Here is a 23,435-nt window from a genome sequence, read left to right on the forward strand (position 1 = left end):
TTCCTCCTCTCCCTTTGATCAGATCCAATGGTTATGGATCAGGTTGCATGGTATGGTAGTGTACCGCATCACACTTGATCCCGTGTCATCTTCCGGCAGTACTTTTCGCCGCCGGTCACCAGAAAAAGGCTTGAAAAATTCCAGAAAATTAAATTAGGCCTCAAAAAATTTCAGAAAAATTCTGAAAAATTCGAAAAAATTCTAGAAAATTACTGAAGCATAATTTAACCCTTTCAGACCTTCTTGAAGCTTCAAAGTATCATTTGATGAAGATTACATGGCTTTAAATAAATTTACAATTTGAAATATAATGGAAAAAATTAAATTACATCATTGAACTTTCAAATGGCTAAATCAAAGCCTTAATTACATTCATCCAAAGATAAAATTACATTCAAATAACCAATAAATTTCATCCATGGCCCAAACATACATCATCATTCATTCACAATTATACATACATTATCATGTATTAATATATATCAATATATTAATTCATACATCAACATACATTAATAAATAAATATATGCATTTCAAAATTGGATCCATGAATGATGAATTTTGATAAACACATGATTTCTAGTAATGAATCAAATCATGCCCTGATACCACTGTTAGGAAACGTGCAAGTTTTAAAAACTTTTCGAGGGATTTTGATTCATAGATCTTGATTCATCATATAGAGGCCAGTTTTATGCAAAAATAAAATATGATGTATCATTCAATTAACAGATTGAATACTTACATCAAAGGTCTGAGTAAACCTTTAAATCTTTCCTCTAAAATTAATGAATGTTCTCACTTATTGTAGATCCCTTAGCAAGATGCTTTCTCCTTGTATTTTCATCTTCTTGATAATTGTTTTGCCTTTAAGAATCATTTATAAGCCTCCATGAATAACTTTGGAAAGTTAGGCTTGTGAGAGCCTCCATTAGATGAGAACATTAACTCAAATTTTATAGAAAGAGAAAATATATATCTTTTTCCTTTTACTAAAAATCACCCTTAAAATATACATAGACCATATATATATATAGGTAACATAAAGATAAGGAAAAAGAAATAATAAATCCTTCTCAATTTTTAATTCACATGTCTTAAATCTAATAGGATTCCAATATCAAGTTGGGTTATGAGTGAGAATCCTTTGGCTTATTATTTTATTGGCTACAATGAATTAATAATTGGCCTGGTCCATAGACCCAATTCAATTAATTCATAAATTAATTTCTACTCCACTAAAAGAAATTAATTGAATTCCAATTAAATAATAAATAACCTCTAAGTCAATGTTGCACTTTGACCCCTTTATGCATAATTAGTTATCGGATAAATAAAGCCATCAATCTGACTACTTAATTAATATATTTATTTTGGTACCTTTGATTATTTCTGACTCGATCACAATAAAATATTTGTTTGACAAAAATAATAATGTAAATAAATAAATATATAATAAATCATTTTGTCTAAAAAACACATGAAGGCTTTCGAATTTACTTTGTGATCAACCATAATCAATACAAAATAAATACAAGTAGTAATGATGCAAATATTGAAAATATAACCCTTTAACTATTAATTACATAACTACTAAAAGTGTTAGTCTAAGGATCCCGAAGTATCCGCCGAACAAATCAAAGTAATTATTAATTAATAAAAGAGTTTATACTTTTCTCATACTTAAGACTCAAATGACATGACGGTGATATGGAGCAATTGCATACGACGGCTCTCGCAATATATCTCAACCTAACGCGGATCCAGTTCAAGTTTTAATTAATTATAAGTCCATCCATAATTACCGACTATGAACAATTTATGATTACTATTTATATTCATGTATTGATCGTCATCGTATACATATATAAATATCTCTTGTAATCAAGTGGACACTATCAATTCTATAATACATTGAATTCACCAATTGTATAAAGTATAAATATTTCAGAAACGTCAGAACATATGTTACTATAATCCAAATAAGAATTTGCTATGCCATGGTATAGAAATCCCAATAGAGGATCTATGGAAACGAAATGACTTTGAAAATAATAGCTAAGATTGAGAAAATAGAAAAAGAAATAAGTTGAATGGTAGATAATAGAGATGTATTAGATGTGATGAATGGTAGGAGTTGGGGTATTTACTGAGATTTTAAAATTTTTAATTAATTTTTTTTTTTGAATAAAGTTAAAAAAAATTGAATTTTTAAACTTTGTTTTTAAAAATTATAGATGTTAAGGTACTGTTTGGTATTGTAGAAATAGTGCCTTAACGGCTAAATACACTATTTAGCCTACACATTTCAAAATTTAAAGCAAATTTTTTTTTAAAAAAGACCAAACTTTAAGGGGGAAAAAAAAAAAAAGGTTTTTAAATTTATTTTTGGCCCAAATTTTTTTTTTGGACAAACAATGCCTAAATAATATTTATTTAATGAATTTTATTTTACTTTTTTCCCAAAAAAGAGCTCTAAATAACCTATTTTTAGGTTTTTTTCAAAAAAAAAAATTTCTGCCAAACACTATTTGGTACCGTACAGAGCCGTTGCAGAATAAAACAAAAAGGCCTAATGTAAAACGGCGCCGTTTTGCATTAGGAAAAAACAAAAAAAAAATTACGAAGATCGTGGACCACTCGCTGAATAGTGCGAGCCGGATCGCGATCGCTAATGGACCTCATTAAATTTAATTAGCGCCGTTTGGCTTTAGGAAAAAATAAAAAAAAAATTACAAAGATCGTGGACCACTCGCTGAATAGTGCGAGCCGAATCGCGATCGCTAATGGACCTCATTAAATTTAATTAGGTTGCTGCACAGCCTTTAGTGCATTGGCTCGCCCAAAATGGGCTTTGAAGAGTCCGGTGCAGCTGCCCTTAGTGTAAGTCTATGATACGGAACACATGGGAGGAGGGAGGCGGCATGGTTAGAAACTTAGGTAATAGTGTAATTCGGTAATAGGTAGGTTTAATGGTTTATGTTTACATTGGTTATTCAACTTATTTGGTTTTAACTTTTTGTTTTGTAGTTTACAGTGGACAATATGTCTTTTTGTGCCTTTATGTTTACTAAGACACTATCGTGGAGCTTTTAAAAAACAAAAAAAAAAATTTGTCTTTTTTTAAAATAACAGACACCAAGTCGACCACTGGCAGACAAACTGACAATTTGTATTATGTATACAATTAAATATATACTCATATATATATATATATATACGGTTCGAATATTTTCGATTTTCACAAGTTTGAAACTGGAGCCGAATCGTTTTGACAATATGTCTTTTTGTGCCTTTATACATTTTTTTTTCCTTTTCGGAAAGTGTGCCTTTATGCATTTACTAAGACACTAGCGTGGAGCTTTTCAGGAAAAAAAAATAATAATAAATTCACAAGTTTGAAACTGGAGCCGAATCATTTTGACAATATGTCTTTTGGTGCCTTTATACATTTTTTTTTCCTTTTCGGGAAGTGTGCCTTTACGCATTTACCAAGACACTAGCGTGGAGCTTTTCAGAAAAAAAAAAAATAATAATAATAATAAAAAAAAATAATAATAAAATTGCTTTAAAAAAAAAAGACAGTAAGGTGGACCACTGGCAGACAAACTGACAATATGTACGTAGTATTATGTATGCAATTAAATATATACTCAAATATTTATATACTTAAATATATATATATATACACACATATTTCGAACCGTAGATGAATGGCTCCTAATATTTAAAATCAGGATCAAGATCAAGATCGAAGCCATGAGAATTGAAGCAGAAATTTCAATTCAGTTCAATTCCACGGTGCTTCCCACTGAAGCCCCAATTCGATTCGATCCCATAATTTTTTTTTTGTACATCCCTACTAATTGACTCTGGTATCTTAAGTGGTAATTATCTCCGGTGTCTTATGAAACATCATATTTGAGGTTTGATTCTCACATATTTGTGATTTGTACTATTGTAACATTGTAACTTTTTAATATTATTATTCAAGTAAAATAGAAATAAATAGTGTGAGCATATATCAGGACATAGTGCCATATACAGTACGTGGTAGATATTGGGTGCAGCTTATCTTATACCCATTCAATGAAAATGTACTATTAAAAAAAAAAAAAAAAAAAAAGGATAAAATATAATTACACCATTTAACAAAAGGATATTCAAATGAAACTTATTTATATTTTGGACAAAGACATTCCTTAAAGGTTCAAATTTGGACAAAGACACCCCTTTTACATAAGAAATTGACCAAACTATCCTTTGACCGTTTAGGAGACTTTTTTGATTTTATAATTTAATAAATTGGACCAATCTACCCTCATGAACAATTTATACATAAAAAAAAGTAAAAAAAAACACTTTATATTGTTTACTTTTTTTTTTTTTTTTGGTTATTTACTTTATAAATGTCCCAACTTCCTAAAAATGTAGACGTCTAAAATGATTTTTTGATCCAATACATATATTTCAAATAAATTATATTTTGTTATTACTTCTTTTTTTTTTTTTTTTTTTTAATTAAGATGCTTAATTTTTTCATGTAAAAAAATTAAACCAATCTCTTTTCCTTAAAAATAAAAAAATATGCTACCAGTATAACTTTATGCATATTAAATTATATATCAAATATTATGCACTTCCCAACATAAAAGAAAATAGGTACCAGTATAACTTTATGCATGCCTTTGTTTTATTATTATTTTTTTTTCCCTTTGTTTTATTATTATTATTTTTTCCCTTTTTATGTTGAAAAATGCATAATATTTGATATATGATTTAAGATGCATAAAGTTCTATTGATACCGTATTTTTTATTTTTAAGGAAAAAAGATTGGTTTAATTTTTTTAGACGAAAGAATTAAGTATCTTAATTTAAAAAAGAAAAAGAAAAAGAAAAAGATGTAATAACAAAATATAATTTATTTGAAATATATGTATTGGATTAAAAAATAATTTTAGACGTCTATATTTTTAAGAAATTGAGACATTTATAAAGTAAATAACAAAATAAATAAATAAATAAAAATTATAAAGTTTTTATTTTTTATTTTTATGCATAAATTGTTCATGAGGATAAATTGGTCCAATTTATTAAATTGTAAAGTTAAAAAAGTCTCACAACGGTTAAAGGGTAATTTGATCAATTTTTCATGTACAAGGGTACCTTTGTCCATTTTTGAAACATCATAGGATGTTTTTGTTCAAAAAACTGATAAGTTTTCTCTGGGTATTTTTTTTGCCAAACCTCAGTGTGATTGTACTTTACCTTAAAAAAAAAAAAAAAAAAAAAAAAAAATCAAGTCTACTTATTTATAAAATTACTAATAGTCAAATAATATATTATATTTAATTGAGCGCGTTACGAGACACTCCTCTAATTATAATTATTTTAACGTGTCTACCGCGTTATGACTTCAGAGACACACCTCTAACTATAATTATTATAGGATAATACTTGGATGTTTGACGAACCTCATCCAATTTGCTTATGTGGTCCAATCAATTTGCGACAGGTTTCTAAAATTAATATGAAATTAAGTTAGGCAGCCCATCAATTTCAGCCTTTCAGGTATAACCAATTTTTTTTTTCCTTCTCGTCTCTCCTAAAATCTACAGCGGCGCCTTCTTCCTCCTCCCACTCGACGAACACGCGCCGGCCGGGGGAAGTGGATCAGAAGATGAGAATTTCATATACTTGTGCAGCATAAGTGGATCAGAAGATCGGAAACAAAGATATAACTAAACAAGATTAACAGAAATACAAAGTATAAAGGTACAAGCTGGTGTGAGATTGGTCATGGCAGAACCAAGAGTCGGAGAAGCATACTTTTATCCCTTTGTCAATTTTTCTATAGCAATGAATTACACAATTAATATTTTTGTACCCAAGAACTCCAAGGAGGCAGATTCTACCCACAAGAAATTTGTCAAATGGAGGAAGTGGTGTTTTTCTGCAGAAAATGAATAACATACTCACTTGGTCTGTCAACATACTCACATCACGATCGAAGCTCGGAGCCTGTTTTGCAATAGCCGAAGAAGATGGGGCGCGTGTGCGCGTGACAAACGCGTTAGATATACTCGCATGAGCGAGTGACGGCGAGTGGTCGGCGATGTTCAGTCAGGCGATGGTGGTCTGTGCTGGAAGTTCAGTCCGGCGGAGATGGTGGCGATAGTGGCCTGCGAATACGACTCTCTCTCTATTCAGATGGGGGTGGTAGATGAAGGGACTGCTATTTGGGTATGTCCGAGACTAATTTGGTCTCGCCGCTGCTGTGCGTGACCGGTGGATCCAAACTTCCCCCGCCGGCTAGTGGGCTGCGAGCAGACCCGATCGTGTTCGTCGAGTGGGAGGAGGAAGAAGGCACCGCTGCAGATTTTAGGAGAGACGAGAGAAAACAAAAAAAAATAGGGTTACACCCGAAAATTAATGGGCAATGCCCAATTTAATTTTATATTAATTTTAAACACGTGTCGTAATTTGATTGGATTTCATAGGTAATTGATTTAATTTTATATTAATTTTAAACACGTGTCGTAATTTGATTAGATTACATAGGCAGGTTGGATGTGGATTGTATCCGAGTATTGTCCTTATTTTTATTCAGGTTCAGTACAATCAAAACAACTCTAAATGTAGTAATGTTTTAGCCAAGGACCGAGCATAAAGTCATGATGTTGGGTCCACCATTGTAATTGTCAGTGTGTAGCAGCTCTTCTTTTTGACTGCTGACCCCATGTATGAGAGTTGAGATGTGTAAAAGGACCGCCACTTGAGACTTGAGATGCCTAATTTCTTTCAAAGTCAATGGCATTCTGTCTTTTGATCTGATCGACTCAGCTTTAAAAATGGTAGCTTCCTGTATTTACGATGTGTTCTTGTCTTTCAGCGGTGTTGATAGTCGGAAGAAATTCACGGGCCACCTCTTGGCCGCTTTGGAGCGCCATGGTTTTTACACATTCAGAGATGACACGAAACTCACACGAGGAGAAGAAATTGGTCCGGGATTGCTCCAAGCAATCGAGCAATCTAAGGTTTCTGTTATCATATTCTCCGAAAACTACGCATCCTCGAGATGGTGCCTTGATGAACTTAAAAAGATCATGGATTGCAAGAGGACACTTAATCACATTGTTATTCCCATCTTTTATGATGTCCAACCCATCGACGTTCGCTCACAGATGGGTTGCTATGCAGAAGCATTTGCCAATCACGAAAAACGGTTCAACTTGGAATCAGTGAAGAAATGGAGGTTGGCTCTAGCTGAGGCTGTCAATTTGTCCGGTTACGTCCTCCAAAATGTGGCCAACGGGTACTTAATTCTCTTTCTTCTCTTCAAAAAAGCAATCTAAAACATTACCAGTTGGATCACTTGTTTACTTTCATCTTCCACCTCTCTGCATATAATAATTGCTTAGTTTCATTTAAAAAAAAAACATAAATATTGCAGGTGTGAGTCGAAGTTTATTGAGATTGTTGTTGGAGAAGTCGCACAAAAATTAAATCCTACATGTTTAAGTGTTGCGGACTACCCAGTTGGAATACAGTATCGTGTTCAACAACTAAGTGAGTTTCTAAAGTTGGGGTCAAATAGAGATGATGTTAGGATTGTTGCCATATGGGGGATTGGGGGAATAGGTAAGACTACAATTGCTAAGGCAATGTATAATCGCATACATCGTGAGTTTGAAAGCAGTAGCTTTCTTGCAAATGTTGGACGAACTTCGAAGCAACCTAATGGCCTTGTTAAATTACAAGAAAAGCTTCTTTGTGATCTCCGGATGGGTGAAAATCATGGAATAAGAAGCGAGGATGATGGAATCGAAGTAATAAAACGGCGAGCATGGTGTCGAAGGGTTCTTCTTGTTCTTGATGACGTGGATAACATCTCCCAATTGAGGGCATTGGCCATAAGTCATGATTTGTTAAGTCCGGGAAGTAGAATCATAGTAACAACTAGAGATTTGTCTGCAATAAGTTCACTTCGACTTCGAGTGGATGAGATGTATAAGCTGGATGAGTTGAATGAGGAGGAATCTCTTCAACTCTTCAAGTGGCATGCCTTTAGGAGAGACCGTCCTGTAGAAGACTATGAGGTCCTCTCTAAGGAAATAGTGACATATGCTAAGGGGCTTCCTTTAGTTCTTGAAATTTTAGGTTCCTTTTTGTCGGACAAAACCGTACCTGAATGGAGAAGTAAATTGAAGAAGTTGAAAAAGATTCCTCATAATGATGTTCAAGGACAACTTAGGCTGAGCTTCGACTCACTTGATGTTGAACAAAAGGGTTTATTCCTACATATTGCATGTTTTTTTGTTGGAATGGACCAAGATTTTTCCATCAAAATATTAGAAGGCTGCGGTTTCTTCCCAGAATGTCAAATTGGGGTTCTATCTCGTCGTTGTCTTGTTAGCATTGATGGGCGCAACCAGCTGGTGATGCATGATTTGATTCAAGACATGGGTAGAGAGATTGTCCGTCAAGAATCCCCTGAGATGCCCGGCAAACGTAGTAGACTGTGGTATTATGAAGACATTCTAGATGTACTGAGAAATAACACAGTAAGAGCCCAATGCCTAAATTAATTACATATCTTGTCAGTGTAAAAATGCCATAGTACACTACACATCATGAAAGTCACACAATCTAGGATGTGAACTTATTTTCAACGCAATATGACATATATATACAAATATTTATATTCTTATATCTACAACTTTTTATTATCATCAGGGGACAGAAGCAGTTCAAGGCTTAGTCCTGAACTTGCCAAGGTCAGAGGAACTACGATTAAATTGGAAGGCATTCACAAAGATGGAGATGCTGAGACTGCTTCAACTCGATTTTGTTCATCTAAGTGGAAGCTACGAATATCTTTCTGGTAGACTAGTATGGCTATCTTGGAAAGGATTTTCTTTAACATGCATTCCATCAACCATTATTATGGATAACCTGGTTGCCATTGACTTGAGCCATAGCAAGCTTAAACAAGTTTGGAGAGGAACTAAGGTACGATGATACTACTGTTCTCATCTCCTTCAAACTTAGTTAGTAGTATGACATGCATTGAAATTTATTTTATGTTTTTGTTGCTGACAGGTTATGTGCAAATTGAAATACCTCAATCTTAGTCATTCCATTTTCTTGATCAGAACTCCAGACTTCACGGGGTTAAACAGTCTTGAGAAATTGTTGCTGAGTGGTTGTACAAAGCTGGTAGATGTTAACCAATCTATTGGATGTTTGAATAGTCTTGTTGTCTTGGATCTGAATAACTGTGAGAATCTTGAGAAGATACCCTTGAGCATTTTCATGTTGAAGTCTCTCATTGATGTCAATCTGTCGGGCTGCTCCAAATTACAGTGGCCAACATATTTTCAGAGATCGTCGCTAGAATCAAGCATTTTGTCGTTACAGTTTTCAAGTAGGATCAGGAAATTAGCTATGGAAGGCTGCAATATAACACATGTGCCCATCGAAATTGGTAGTTTGATGTCCTTGGAATTTTTGAATCTAGGCAGAAACAATTTTTCTAACCTACCAGCTACCATCGCTAACCTTCCGACACTGAAGGTCCTCCTTGTGAACATGTGTAGTAGGCTTGAATCGATTGGGGCGCTTCCAGTAAATTTATTGGGGTTGAGTGCACACTACTGCACCTCATTGCAAAGCGTATCAATGGAATCAAAAGCAGCAGAAGCAGTATTCATGGCTTGTTTCCATTGTCCCAAATTAGTCAACAACAATTTTACATATAATTTTAGAAGAAATATACTCCATTATGCGGTACGCTACTCTCTCTTTACACACACACACACGCACACACATAGTACTAGATATCAATCAAGCCTGAGCTCGCTGGTCCAATGCAGGGACTGGATGAAAAAAGACAGTATAATATTGTTGTTACGGGGAGTGAGATTCCGAGGTGGTGCAACAACCAGAGGGATGGAAATGTTGTACGTTTTCGGGTGGATCGGATGATACAAGGGTTTATTCTCTGTGTTGCTTTTTCTGGCCGCTATAATCAATCTACTAGCCGTCTTAGTTTTATACCTGATTTGTTTAATATAACCGAGGGAGATTTATCTTCACTCGCCGGAGATATGGTTGGTTTTGATCATCCAAAATGTGAAGATCATCCAAGTTTTGAAGATCAGATGTGGCTCTCCTACGTACCAAACCAGACTGAAGGGCCGGATAGTACTTTTTTTTTTGATGGAGAGGAAGTGGAAATAACGACAAGGACGTGGACATCAGACTTGCGGGTGAACAAGTGTGGGGTTAGTTTGGTTTACGAGGACGATGAGAAGGATACCGACACTTCTGCTGAAGATGTTCCTCGAGTTGATGAAAATGTGCTTGCGGTAAAGCCGGTTAGGGATTCCAATATTCTTCTTAACGCTGGTATTTTTACTGGATCAGTCTCATTCGTTGGGTAAATGTCCTGAACTCAATAAACCTCCATTATATTAAAAAGAAAAAGAATGATTCTAAAAACAATTAAAAAGAATATTATTCATGAAGGAAATCATGGATCCCATTTTGGTTGCTGAAATGTCAAAAAAAAACCACCCACTACAACCAAAATGGTTTTTTATCACATTTTATTTACCACATTTAAACTTATAACCTGGTAAAAGAATAAAAGTTTCTTTTTTAAAACCAAATTTTATACTAACAATTAAAAATAAATGACAAATAATTTTTTGAAAGGGAACTTCATATTTACTACATATTTTTTTTTTAATCACTGAGTTTAATTAATGTGTTTAAATAGTGTTTGATTTCCCAACTCAAATTAGAATAATAAATCACATGACTCACTTTTTTCCTTCAAAAGGTACTTAAGTCACTCCAGAAAAGCAATGCAGAAGAAACTTGAGTCTTCTCCACGAGAAAACCCTAATTGATTGAGCGTGGATTGCTGATTTTGCTTCGATTGAGCATCGATTTTCTATAATTGATTGTGAGCCTACTATCAAAATATGTACATCTCAGAGTTTGAGCTTCGTAGTATTTCAAAGAGCTTTATTGGGATTGTATCGTCACAATCACCATCTTTATATTGTTCTTGGTCTTTGCCTTGCTGTCCGTCCTTCGATCATTGGCAGAATTTTAATTAGAACATCTGCAACTTCTGGTAAGTTGGTCTCCTTGGATCATAGGCAGCTATGGATTATGTAGGTTTCAATTTTTGTGTTTCACAATTGGTTCATTAACAAAGCAAATTACTATATTATGTTGAAATCAAACCTAAAAATGAATTCATTTTAAGAAATTAAGTGCAGCTTTAACACATAGAACCCTATAGATATTATCAGCTTCAGTTCGTGAATAAAAAACTTCATTTAGGTTCAATTCTTCTGAACTCTAATTTTGTATTCTGTATATGTACATTAGAGGTGAAATTTTCTATTGCACTCCGTTCAGTTGCTAACAAAAAGTTGATTATTATTATTGATAGTATCATTTTATTAGATATATTTTGAATATGAAATATGGATTAATTATATCACGATGTTATATATTTTCAGTTTGAAACGGATGTAAGCATTTGAAATCAATAATTTAGAGACAAGAAGACTTTAGGAATCACTCTTTTGAGCTTCCAGACACTAAATATAAAATATTTTAGTCCTGATCATCTAACTCATTATCCATAATGACTGCATCCTAAATTCACTTGTATAATCAGACTTTTTCTAGTCCACATTCTATATCATGTTCATATTTAATCATCTCAAGCAAATTTATAGTGGAAATTATTTTTCTACACGATTGACTTCAATGATCAATGGTTATACATTAACAGTCTCTAGTGTTTGTTGCTCCTCTTTTCCAATGATTATAAAGTTTTTTGTTTTTGAATTTCAACGTCCATTAATGACTTTATTTACTTATTATTATTTATTTTTGCAGGAGGAAAAATAGTTAATGCTTGAAGGGTTTGTTGGTGGTGCCTTTGAAGTGTTTTTTTTTTTTTTTTGGGTGGTGGTGTCTTTTGTATGTTGTACGGACCTTTTGTGGTGGTGTCTTTTGGATGTGTTGTACGGTCCTAGTGGTATGTAAATGTAATAGTAGTAGTAATGGTTTTGTGTATATTTGACCTATGCTTTTGTGTGCCAAGGAACCTGAATTTCTATTGCACTCCGTTTAGTTGAATGTGAAAGTGTGGGTTAGTCTGGTTTACAAGCATCGCTCAATCACTACTGCCCCATCATATGTTCCTCCATTTGACGAAAATTTGCTTGCAGGCAAGTCGGTAACGGATTATAAAATTCTTTGGGAGGCTCATATTTTTAACCATATGGTGGTATATGGAATATCGTGCTTTGGGTTAATTTCACTAAATCTCCCTGTATTATATACACACACACACAACTGTTTCCTACCTAATCAGCCTGAAGAATCATGGTTGTTTAGTTGAACAATTTGGTTGCCACTAATGTTCTCCAAATTTCTTCGAAATTGAACAAAGGCATATTCATGGAATCATGCGATCCCCTCTTCTGATATGTTCTGTATTTAGGTGATGCAGGGGTCGATTGTTTGGTTTATGCGACACAACATATTAGTTACAATTTTAGGCTTTTAAATTAATCTTTCTAAGGCGATGGTGCAGCTCCATAACCAAACGACCTTAAATGAAAGTTTTGTTAGGTAAGAGGGTTATTTGTTGGTTCAGTGAGTATAATATGATTATTTTTATATTACAGGGGATTTTATGAAATTAACCACATTTTAAGTAGCAAGAAATAAAAGATCTATCTCTCTAATAATGCTAATTGTCTAAGGAAATTTCATTAAATTTGGGAAGTGGAGTATTGAAGTCTCCCTAAAAGTATTCTGGGACTTAATTGTTCCAAAAAAATAAATTTTAAAACCAACTTAAATAACCAAGTTCATTTAAGGATCGTCCAATTTTTTTGGAGGGTATTTTGGTAATTTTCGCACTTGTTATGTTCCCCTAATGCGATGATATTTATTAAATATTACGAACTCTCTTGTTTTTTTATCATCGTAGTGAAAATTCCTGCAACTCTTAGATGTAACTCTGAATTTTGAATGAATCAAGTAAAATCTGTGTGTTCTTGTAGTATATGTGTTTGACCTATTTCTTGTATTTTTTGTTTAATTTCGCAATAATTCATTCGTCTTTCTTTATAAAGTGTTGCCTCACGTAATGGTATGCAAATGAATATAAAAAATAACATTTGTATCCAATTCATCTCCCCAAACACTAGAGATTAATTAAATGAAAACTAATAACTGGTTAGCTTACTCTGATCATGCATGTAATGAACACATGGATTATTCTCTCTTTTTTATTTTATATTGTCCTTATCTAATTTGATTTTCAATCTATCTTTTTTCCTGTATTATATATGGATTATGTGTTTTTTAAATTTTGATCAACAATTTTGATTTATAAACTAAATTCTCTAAATTTAAAATTTTTACTGATAAATTACATTGACTTATCCTGAAATTTGTTTATATGGTTTTAAAAATTACTCTATCCTCTCCTAAAAATAAACCAAGTAATAGGAATTTTATTTTTTAATGGTCAGCTCTAGTCAAAGACGAAAATTGTTTATGTCACGCACTTAAATTAGTAAATTGTCAATATTGCCCGGTTATCTGATGCAGGCAGACTTCAGTTAATCAAATCTATCCTATGCAGGGCATCCATTTCTAAGTTCCTCAAGGCATATGTTCAAAATATGTGCACACATACCTTATCAAAAACAAGAGATTATGGTCGGTAAAAATACCTCAAAGATGCACTTGGGAGTTGGAGAAAGCTGCCCCAGCTGAGACACAATGCTGCCAAGTTGATTAGATTTAGAGTGGTCAATGGAAGGAAAATTATTTGCCACCCTTGACCAGTATGCAGTGGTCAGACGGATCAAAATCGTCTCTGGCACAACAGTAAATCTGTTGCAGCCGGTGCGTGATGTGTGGACTGGATGTTACCACGTCAGCTAGTCATAAAAGACAAAAATAAAGTAAATTGTTTTTTACTAAATACGTATTACAAGAGTGTATATAGAGAAAGTGCACTATTTGTATTTTTCTCGTCTTTGCTACACAGGGATACACAGGGATAGTGATTCCGGATGAACTGAAGAAGACAATTCCGAATTTGAAGCTGTCGATGGATGAACTGAAGAATCCTTCGATCCTGAGGAATTTGTTTCCAATGTTGAAGCTGTATGAAACCTAGAAGGTATGATTTGTATCAAAATTTGTCTTGTGAGTGGTTTTAGGGTTTCGTTTAGAGAGAGAGAGAGTAAGCTTCAATCTATTGTATTTTGTTCCCAATCTTGAAGCCGTATGAGACCAGCAAAGAAAAAGATCGAAACCCTCTCAAATCAGCTCTCTAATCCCCAAAATCTCCAATCAGAAATCCTAATTCAAACAGATATTTCAACCAAATCTATGGAGATGCAGGGTGTAAGGCTCGTAGGATGTTGAAAGCACTCCAATATAAGTGTAATAAGAAAATTAAGTCTCAAATTAGCTCTCCAATCCCCAAAATCTCCAATCAGAAACCCTAATTCGAACAGATATTTCAACCAAATCTATGGAGATGCAAGGTGTAAGGCTCGTGGGATGTTGAAAGCACTCTAATATAAGTGTAATAAGAAAATTAGGTGTGTTGTATGTTGTGTGTGAGAGAGAGTCATTTGGGTGTAATTTGTCTTTTTCGTTTGAAATGCCATATATATATATATATTTATTTATTTATGTTTATCGTATTTGCTGTGTTTTTATGCAAGTTAGTACAGGGCATTTTGTGGTCCCTGTTTGAACGCACATAAAAAACTTTTTCTCAGATGCTGTTCTCTTCTACAAGTGAAGCAATATTGCAGTTTCATCATTCTTGGCTTTTTCTTTTGATTTCTGAAGCATCAATTTCTTTCTACTATTAATTACCTTATTTATTCGGTGTGTATTAATTGGACAAAAAAAAAGGTCTGACCCCAGTAAACCTAATATACATCATTAATATATATCACTTTCAAGTAGTTGGATTCCATCCATTAACAAGTGAAAGTAGTTTTTAAACTTACTAGTCTTAATTGTAGGGCACAAGCCTCCTTATGAACGAATCAAGTTTGGGAATCACTCAGAATTATGGGGGAAAAAAATCAAAAAAAGAAAAAGAAAAAAGGAATTGAGGTAGAAATTAACTTCTAAATTCTTTTGTCTAGAAATTGCTATAAATTATTCAGTGGAAAAAAAGAAAAACACACAATTAACATATAGCAGGACACTTGCTTGTCTGAACAGAACATGGGGTTGAAAAATCTTTCCGTGGAGCTAATGCTGGTAGTTGGTCTATTTATTTATTTTTTTGCTGTTGAATTACTATGTTGTTAGGGTGGTAACCTCTTGGACCTTAGTTGTTAGTTTGTTGCCTATTTATAGATCTTAATTGTAACTCTTTGTGAACTAATGAAAGAAAATAAATCCAATATTTGATTTTATGGGTTTTAAAAAAAAATTCTCTTAGTTTTTGAATGAGAAATAGGGTTTGTGATGTAAATGAAGGAATTGAGTTATATGCCCCCATAGATTTTTATATTCCTTATAGGCTTGGGTTAATGTTATTATACTTTAATTTCATTATCTGGCTGTTCCTTTTTTTTTCCAACAAGAGGGTGCCTTTTTACAGAAGGATTGCGCTTTTAGTTTAATGTGAAACTTATGGTGGTCCTCCACGCTTGTTCGTGGCATGTAGACCACTAAAAGTTTACTTCGCTTTAGTGAAATGACCATTCATTTTTCCTCACATTTTATAAGACTATTCCTTTTTCCTCACATTTATAAGACTATCCATTTCTCCTTACATTCATAGAATTCTGAAAGGTGGAATGTTTTGAGAACTTATTCGGATTTGAATTGCTTTAGAAAACTTAGGTAAAATATTTCAATGATAAGAAAATATTGTTTGCAATGGGTGACTATTGTTTACTTGTGTATTTATTTATCTTTTACTTATATTTTTTTGAATTATCAAAAGATGATGGGGAACGACCTAGCAGCCCATCTGTAAAAAAGACTGAAGAGGAGGGTATTAAGGTAGTACATGAAGTCAAAATGCAAGCTTTATGTGAAGGTAATTATTAATGAGAATTTATGTGATATCATTATTCGAGAAGGTAATTAGTGAGGTGTGAGAGTGCATTTCTAGCCTGCCCTTACTTTTACTTTCAATTTCGATGTAGGAGACCAGCATGACAATGTTTACATTTTATGCACACACTCATATCATTAATTGTATTTATGAATTCCTGCAATAATCACACACTTATTAAGTTTTAAATTATGTATATAAAATTATAAAAATATAGGATACTTCTATTGTAATATTTCCATACATTGCAATCTATTCTTGTTGCTTAACTTATTTCTTCTTTCCTTTCTACTGTGTTTCAGGATTGGAGTAATTGAAAAATGTTTTTGTCAGGACACTATTGTGTAATTGCAATCCATCAAAAAAAAAAAAAAAAAAAAATTATATTAACTTTACCTGTCATTACAAATTGAAAAACCATATCTTTTAGGGTTGTAATGGGTAAGAAGACGGGAAAGAAAAAAATTCGAAAAAATAAGGTAATATTTTATATGATATGTGATTTTGTTTGAAAACATATAATACCTGATTCTTAAGAATAATTAATTTTTTAATTTAGAATGAAGAGTTCAAATTAAAAGCTGGGTGGCATAGATGCTCTTTGTCGAAATTCATTGAAGTAGTATCCAATCTGAACGAGGAAAAGAGGAAAAATGTTGAGGATATTGGTTTTGGCAATATGCTTAACCTGAAATGTTCATTTTTGTCAACTAAACTCTTCAATTACTTTGCAGAAAATTTTGATGGGCAAAAATGTCGGATTAGACTTCAATACTTCTCATTCTAAGATTTCCTAACCTATTAGCATCAGCAGAAGGCATAGTAGCCCATTTGTTTTTTAGTAATTTGAGTGAGAATAGAAGCTTTTTTATTCAAACCTACTGTTTTTTCATACAAATTCCTAAATCCCTCTAATCATAACTCAGGTATTAGTCGTGACAATCCCTGGTGTGACATTTCCCGAACATGAAAGAGTAACTAATCCCTTCCCAACACAGAATTTGAGCGAAGTGGTACACCATCCCAATATGTAATTGCACTATCAGACTCTAAAGTTACTGAAAATATTAAAAAGTGTGAAAGAGACACTAGGATATTAAAGCTCGAACCATATTCCTTCTCTCCCTAGGCCATTCAAGATAGTAAAAATATTCGGCTCAAAAAAGACCAGGCGAAATTGTTAAGTTATGTTGCAGCTACTGGCCATGAAGATTAGTAAGTGCTAAAAATTATTTTGATACTTCTAGTTTCATTTTATTATTAAAAAAAATTTTTGGACAGCATAAAGTGTCTTATATGTTAAATTTTTTTTACAACTTGTCATTCATTTTATCAGTGAAACATTGGCGGTGATGTATGGCCAATACCTGTTTTGATGTGATATGGTAACTTTGTTTAAACCCAACCTTGTTTCTAGCGCGGTGAGTAGATTTGTTTGAATATTTTTGTTTTACCCTCCATGACAGGTTTATTGTTTAAAAAATTTCAGTAACTAATATTTATTGTTTTATTATATTAGGTTATAAATTTTTGGGGAAATTATTTGAATAATACCCGAGGAGAATGTGCCAAAAAATTCGTTCTGAATAGCAATGTTGTACACTTCATGGATAACAGCAGAGTAGTACTGTTAAAATCAGTTGAAAAATGCAAGGTTGTACTAAGAAAAGTGTGGAAAGATTACAACAAAATATTTAAAACTGATCCAGCTATATTTACCAGTAGAGATTTGGTTAGTGGTTTTGTTTGTATTATTTTATATTGAGTGACAAAACCCCATTTTTATTAGATTCATTAACCGTATGTTCATCTTGATGCAGTTACGCTTTCCTTCATGCATAAAAAGTCACTGGTTTTTATTGGTGGTAAACCATCCGGAGAAGACGATTGATTACATTTGTTCAAAAGGAACACCCCACATATATAAGCAATATGCCTTATGTGTGGTAAACGCCTATGCATGCTGATAACTTTTTCTTCTATTTCTGAGCATTTACAAAGTTTTGTCTCTAACATTTTCAGGTTTTCATGATCGCAACTCTTGTGTTATTATACTAGTTGGTGTTATTTATGGTGGTGTATTTGGTAACTGTGAACTTTAATTTTTGCTGTTTTTGATGTATATTGAAGGAAGTGTGACATGTTTTGCTTTGTGTAATGCAGATGTTACCAACGATGTATATATTTAGTAGTTGTAAACTTTTATTTTGTTTTTTTGCTAGATGTCTTTTGAATGAAGCGTTTATCTTATTTGGTTTATATTATACATGTAGCAATTTGTAATGAATATGGGACATATTGTTTTGTGTAGTGGAGATGTTACCAATGATAAGCACTTTAAATGGGGTAGCATCACTCCCAAAAGCCGCATACTTTTTGTGGATGATGATATACATAATAGAGCTTCCATGTGTTCTTCCCTTTCTCTGTAATTCTAATGTCTGCTTTTTCTCCAAACCCACAATATTTAATTACATACCTTAGGTCTCTAAACTCAGCAAAAGTAACCTGAAAAGGTATTCAAATGCATAGTGAAAAAATATATAACCATATATAACAAATATGTATAAATAATGGACGAAAACAATGGATTAGGCATGTCTTTTGTTGCAATATAGACTTGCACTAACAGTTCTTGGATGACCACCACTGTTGGTTGATGAAGTCATGGAAGACACATATATATAGAAGACTGAGGAATATAGAAGTTGGTATGTAAAAGGAGATAAATTTATGCCTATATATAAGGAATTTTGACGTACAGGTGTTTCACCGGTAACAAACTTTACAAACGGTCATAATGGCAGTATATATATTTAATGCAACAATACATCCCAGTTGGTAAGGATAATTTGGGATACAACTTCGGAAAATATTGGGATGCAGTTAAGTTTTTGTGTTGGGATGCACAGTAGGAAAATGTTGGGATTCATCATACAAAATTATTGGGATCCAATTGTGGAAAATTTTGGGATGCTAATAAGGACAAATTTGGAATGTACTTAAGTAAATTTTGGTGACGTGTTTCCCAAATTATTATGTCATTAACAGTTGTGATATGATAAAAATGGATCATATTTGAAGACCTTCATACACACCTATGTATTGCTTATGAATTTGTTTTTACATTTCTTACCAACCCCCTAACTGAAACTACTATTGCAATGAACTAGTTAGTGTGATGCTGTGATCAAATTAACTTTTAGAAAATGTAGTTTAAGTACTGATTTAATTATGAACATCAGACTTCCATTTCAGTATACTGAGAGGGCCGAAAGTTTACTCTGCCACTTATCAACAACACATCTGTCTGTCCCAGCTGCAAAACATTGATTTACACAATTCAGTTTGACTAGTGATGTAAGTAATTATCATAGTGGGTGAGAGAATATTTATTACTACAAAACATTGAATTAAGTATGAACATCAAAACTAAAGACTTGATTTCAGTATATAGTGAGTCATCCAAAATTTTAGTCCGCTACTTATTCTATTTAATGCAATAATACATCTGTCCCAACTGGTGAAGATAATTTGGGATACAACTTGGGAAAATGTTGGGATGCAGCTAAGTTTTTTTGTTGGGATGCACAGTAGGAAAATGTTGGGATTCATCATACGAAATTATTGGGATCCAAATGTAGAAAATTTTGGGATGCTAATAAAGACAAACTTGGGATACACTTTAGTAAATTTTAGTGACGTGTGTCCCAAATTATTATATGTTATGTGGAAGGATTAAACAAGGGAACAAAACCAAATAACAATAATTATAACATTACAAAGTAAACATATATTGAAAGTGTATCCCAAAAAAAACTACAAAAGGTTCGACTAGACCAAGTCTCATTATCCTTCAGAAAGAATAGGAGGTGGATGAGGAACTTGAATTGGCAACAGGAACAACCTCGGTGACATTAGAGTCGTTGCCTACCCTTTGAAGGTCACGCACACGTCTGTGTAACACCCTTAAGTGGTTCTTTATCTGACCCATTTCTGCAGTAAGGTTGCCCACTTCTGCAGTAAGGTTGTCTAAACGCATAACCAATTGCGACCTTATTGGAAGAGGATGAGGGAAAACTGGTGGATGGGAGATCTGAGCAGGAGGGGGTGGTTGCCCCATGCTCATCTTCTCCCTCTTCCTCTATTAGTTGAGCTTACTGAGAACATGTTTGATAATTTAGTTGTGGGAAAACTGAGTAAAGTATGTCAACTTTTATAATGTTGAAACTTTTGAAGTTGGTGGTTGTTGATATGACCAGCAATTAGTGATGTAATTGTGATCTCTTTATGGGATGTTACAGACAGAACCATTGTGATAGTGGTTGCGATTTTATAATCCCATTATGTACACAGAACTAAAGACTTGATTTCACTATATAGTGAGTTAGCCGAAAGTTTAGTCCACCACTTATTCTATTTAATGCAACAATACATCTGTCCAAGCTGGTGAGGATAATTTGGGATACAACTTGGGAAAATGTTGGGATGCAGTTAAGTTTTTGTGTTGGGATGCACAGTAGGAAAATGTTAGGATTCATCATTTACAAAACTATACATTTACTTGTGAAAAATGAAAGCAAAAAAAGCAATAATTTACCATAATTTCCAAATGCATATATCCACAGATACATAAATAATCCTTTACAACGATTGGCAAATAACAGAAATATAACTTCCTCCAGTGTAACTTAACTATGCTAACCTAACAAAGTAGGAAACATATACAAACTTCATCCATACAACGCAAATCCCATCCTTCTTTTGGAGGTAGTACTAATGCCAAACTGCACTTAACTATGGCAAACGAATTCATTCAAAAATTCATAAAACCAAAAGCTCCTTCCTTTGTTATCTTGCTGCAAATACCAAAGTCATTCGTTAGCCAAATTAGAGATGTATGAAATTTAAAATTATCTTTTTGATACAGTAACAGAGAATTAGACGAAGTGGACATGAATAAAGTAAAATACATAAACATTGCTTACTCAATATTTGAACAATTGTTGTTGAATTGGACGACTAATCTTTTAGTTTGGCAGCTGCGACATTTCTGTGGAAGTCGATTACCCAAGGTTGGGAGCAGTCAATTGCCTGACATTTCTGTGGAAGTCTATCATTTCATCTTCCATCGAAAGGAGTAAAATTTTTAACCTACAACATAATTCAAGTAACATAATGCGTCACCATGAAATTCGAACCAAATCCAATCCTTTTTCTAACTTATTGCAGGTATATAAAATAGAAAAGATAATGGAAGAACTTAAATTTAAAATATAGGAACACCAATGACCACTTAAGAGTTGCACATCCCAACTTAGTTTGGTCATATATCACCAATGAACTGCATAAAACATCTCTTCCAAAAATATAACATTTATAACTATACAATACAAAATAGGGAACAACTGATTTGAGTTGAATAATCCCCATAAGTATATGAGGAGCACGTCCCAAAAGGTTAATGTGAATAATTCCCATGTCTAAGACAACAACATCTTAACTATGTTCTTACATGCCTCACCAATGAAATATATGCAAAACCACTTTTGTTTTTTTCTTTTTAAACTTCATTTCAACATATGAATATTGATACACGTATCTCTTAAAATAAAATCTAACATAAACTATATGAAGTGGACATCCCAACATGTAAGTCTAGATAATCCCCATTTCTAAGACTACCACATCACAACTCAGTTATAACATGCCTAAGCAATGAAATATAAACAAAATCCCTTCCCCCCCCTTTTTTAATTCATTTCAACATAGGAATTGATACACGTATCTCTTCAAAATAAAATCTAACATGTATAATTATACAATGCAAAAAACGAAAAAATTAATTTCAACTCACTAATCCCAAAAAGTGCATGAAGTGGACGTCCCTACATATTAATGTGAATAATCTCCATCTCTAAGATTACCATATCCCAACTATATCCTAACATGCCTAAGCAATGAAATATATACAAAATCATTTTTTATTATTATTATTATTTTTTTTTCATATCAAGATATGAATTCATAAACCTTTCTCTTTAAATAAATTGTAACATTTTTCATTATACAATGCAAAAAAGGGAATAATTGATTTGAATTGAATATTCCCAAAATGTGTTTCAAGTGCACGTCCCAACCTGTCAATATGAATAACCCCAATCTCTAACACTACAACATCCCAACTCTGTTTTAACATGCCTGAGCAATGAAATTTATATTTCAACATATAAATTGGTACACGTATCTCTTCAAAAAAAATCTAACATTTTTAACTATACAAAGCAAAAAAGGAAGAACTAATTTGAATTGAATAATCCAAAAAAGTATATTGAGTGCACATCCCAACGTGTTAATGTAATTAATCCCTATTGCCAATACTTTCACATCCCAACTCTGTTCTAACATGCCTACCCAATTATATATCTATACAAAATCCCATATTTTACTTTATTTCACTGTATCAATTCATGCAATTTAGAATCAATAGTCGATCGCAAATATTATACCCAACTTTTATTAGGGAAAAATAACAGATAGAACATTAAATAGATTCCAAAAATTAAAACTGAAAAACATACCCAATATCAGTTAGTTGTAGAGAATGTGTTGCTTTAAAATCTTTACCAAATTCTTCAACTTTGCCTTTACTTCCAAAGAAGAGAATCAACCGGTCCACAAGTTTAGTTTCTACTTTATGAACAGAAAAAAATGGGTCATCTTCAACATCCCTCAACTTTGCCTTCAAATCTAAACGAACCCCCTCAACCAGTTCAGAAGTTAGCCTTGTATTTTGTGATGAGAAAAAAATGGATCACAATATACTTTCTGATAAGTTTTCTCTTGGGATTGTAGAGAGAGAGAGAGCAACTGAATATTTCAACCAAAGAAGATGAAAACATGAAAAAGAAATCGCGGGCCTTTTTGAAAATTGAAATACAACTCAAATTTTGCCTTCTTTTTTGTTATTTGGTGGGCCATACGTATGGTATAAGAAGCAGTATCCAAATATATATACTATACACTTTTTACTTTTAGTATTTTTACTTTATACCAATTTAACTACTCATCGGCTGCAACAGATTACTGTTGCGCCGGAGACGATTTTGATCCGTGGTCAGTCATGGTATTTTCCCTCTGCAATGTATCAGTTCTTAGCATATTATATGGTTAGAGAGTAAAAGATATGTAACAAATGAGTCCACAATTTAAAAAAAAAAAAAAAATTTGCTGAATTCGGTACCTTTTGTTGTAAACTATAACTATTCATGTAAATCATTAAT

General features: G+C 32.9%; 2 protein-coding genes across 2 annotated transcripts; both read left to right on the forward strand.

Annotated features, from left to right (window-relative positions):
- Positions 1–6,795: 6,795 nt before the first annotated feature.
- On the forward strand, positions 6,796–8,590 carry LOC132301176 (disease resistance protein RPV1-like). Its single transcript, XM_059798452.1, has 2 exons — positions 6,796–7,317; positions 7,456–8,590. Exons 1-2 carry the CDS (start codon positions 6,854–6,856, stop codon positions 8,588–8,590), a joined length of 1,599 nt encoding a protein of 532 aa, XP_059654435.1. The 5' UTR covers positions 6,796–6,853.
- A 154-nt stretch (positions 8,591–8,744) lies between these two features.
- LOC132299703 (disease resistance protein RPS4B-like) lies at positions 8,745–12,204 on the forward strand. The gene is made up of 5 exons (XM_059796472.1): positions 8,745–9,014; positions 9,105–9,791; positions 9,878–10,443; positions 10,849–11,148; positions 11,928–12,204. The coding sequence occupies exons 1-4, from the start codon at positions 8,820–8,822 to the stop codon at positions 10,916–10,918; spliced, it is 1,518 nt and encodes a 505-aa protein (XP_059652455.1). The 5' UTR covers positions 8,745–8,819; the 3' UTR covers positions 10,919–11,148; positions 11,928–12,204.
- Positions 12,205–23,435: the final 11,231 nt, after the last annotated feature.

This window comes from Cornus florida, unplaced genomic scaffold (assembly GCF_030987335.1).
Source record: "Cornus florida cultivar Cherokee Brave unplaced genomic scaffold, ASM3098733v1 CherokeeBrave_3.0.0_Hap2_Chr03, whole genome shotgun sequence".
NCBI classification, from domain to species: Eukaryota; Viridiplantae; Streptophyta; class Magnoliopsida; order Cornales; family Cornaceae; genus Cornus; species Cornus florida.

Excerpts from the sequence above, each read along its gene's own strand:
- LOC132301176 (XM_059798452.1), top strand. The coding sequence starts at position 6,854 with ATGGTAGCTTCCTGTATTTACGATGTGTTCTTGTCTTTCAGCGGTGTT. Across the intron at positions 7,318-7,455 it reads CTCCAAAATGTGGCCAACGG|GTGTGAGTCGAAGTTTATTG; the intron begins GTACTTAATTCT and ends TAAATATTGCAG.
- LOC132299703 (XM_059796472.1), top strand. The coding sequence starts at position 8,820 with ATGGAGATGCTGAGACTGCTTCAACTCGATTTTGTTCATCTAAGTGGA. Across the intron at positions 9,792-9,877 it reads GAAATATACTCCATTATGCG|GGACTGGATGAAAAAAGACA; the intron begins GTACGCTACTCT and ends GGTCCAATGCAG. Across the intron at positions 10,444-10,848 it reads GGATCAGTCTCATTCGTTGG|GTACTTAAGTCACTCCAGAA; the intron begins GTAAATGTCCTG and ends TTCCTTCAAAAG.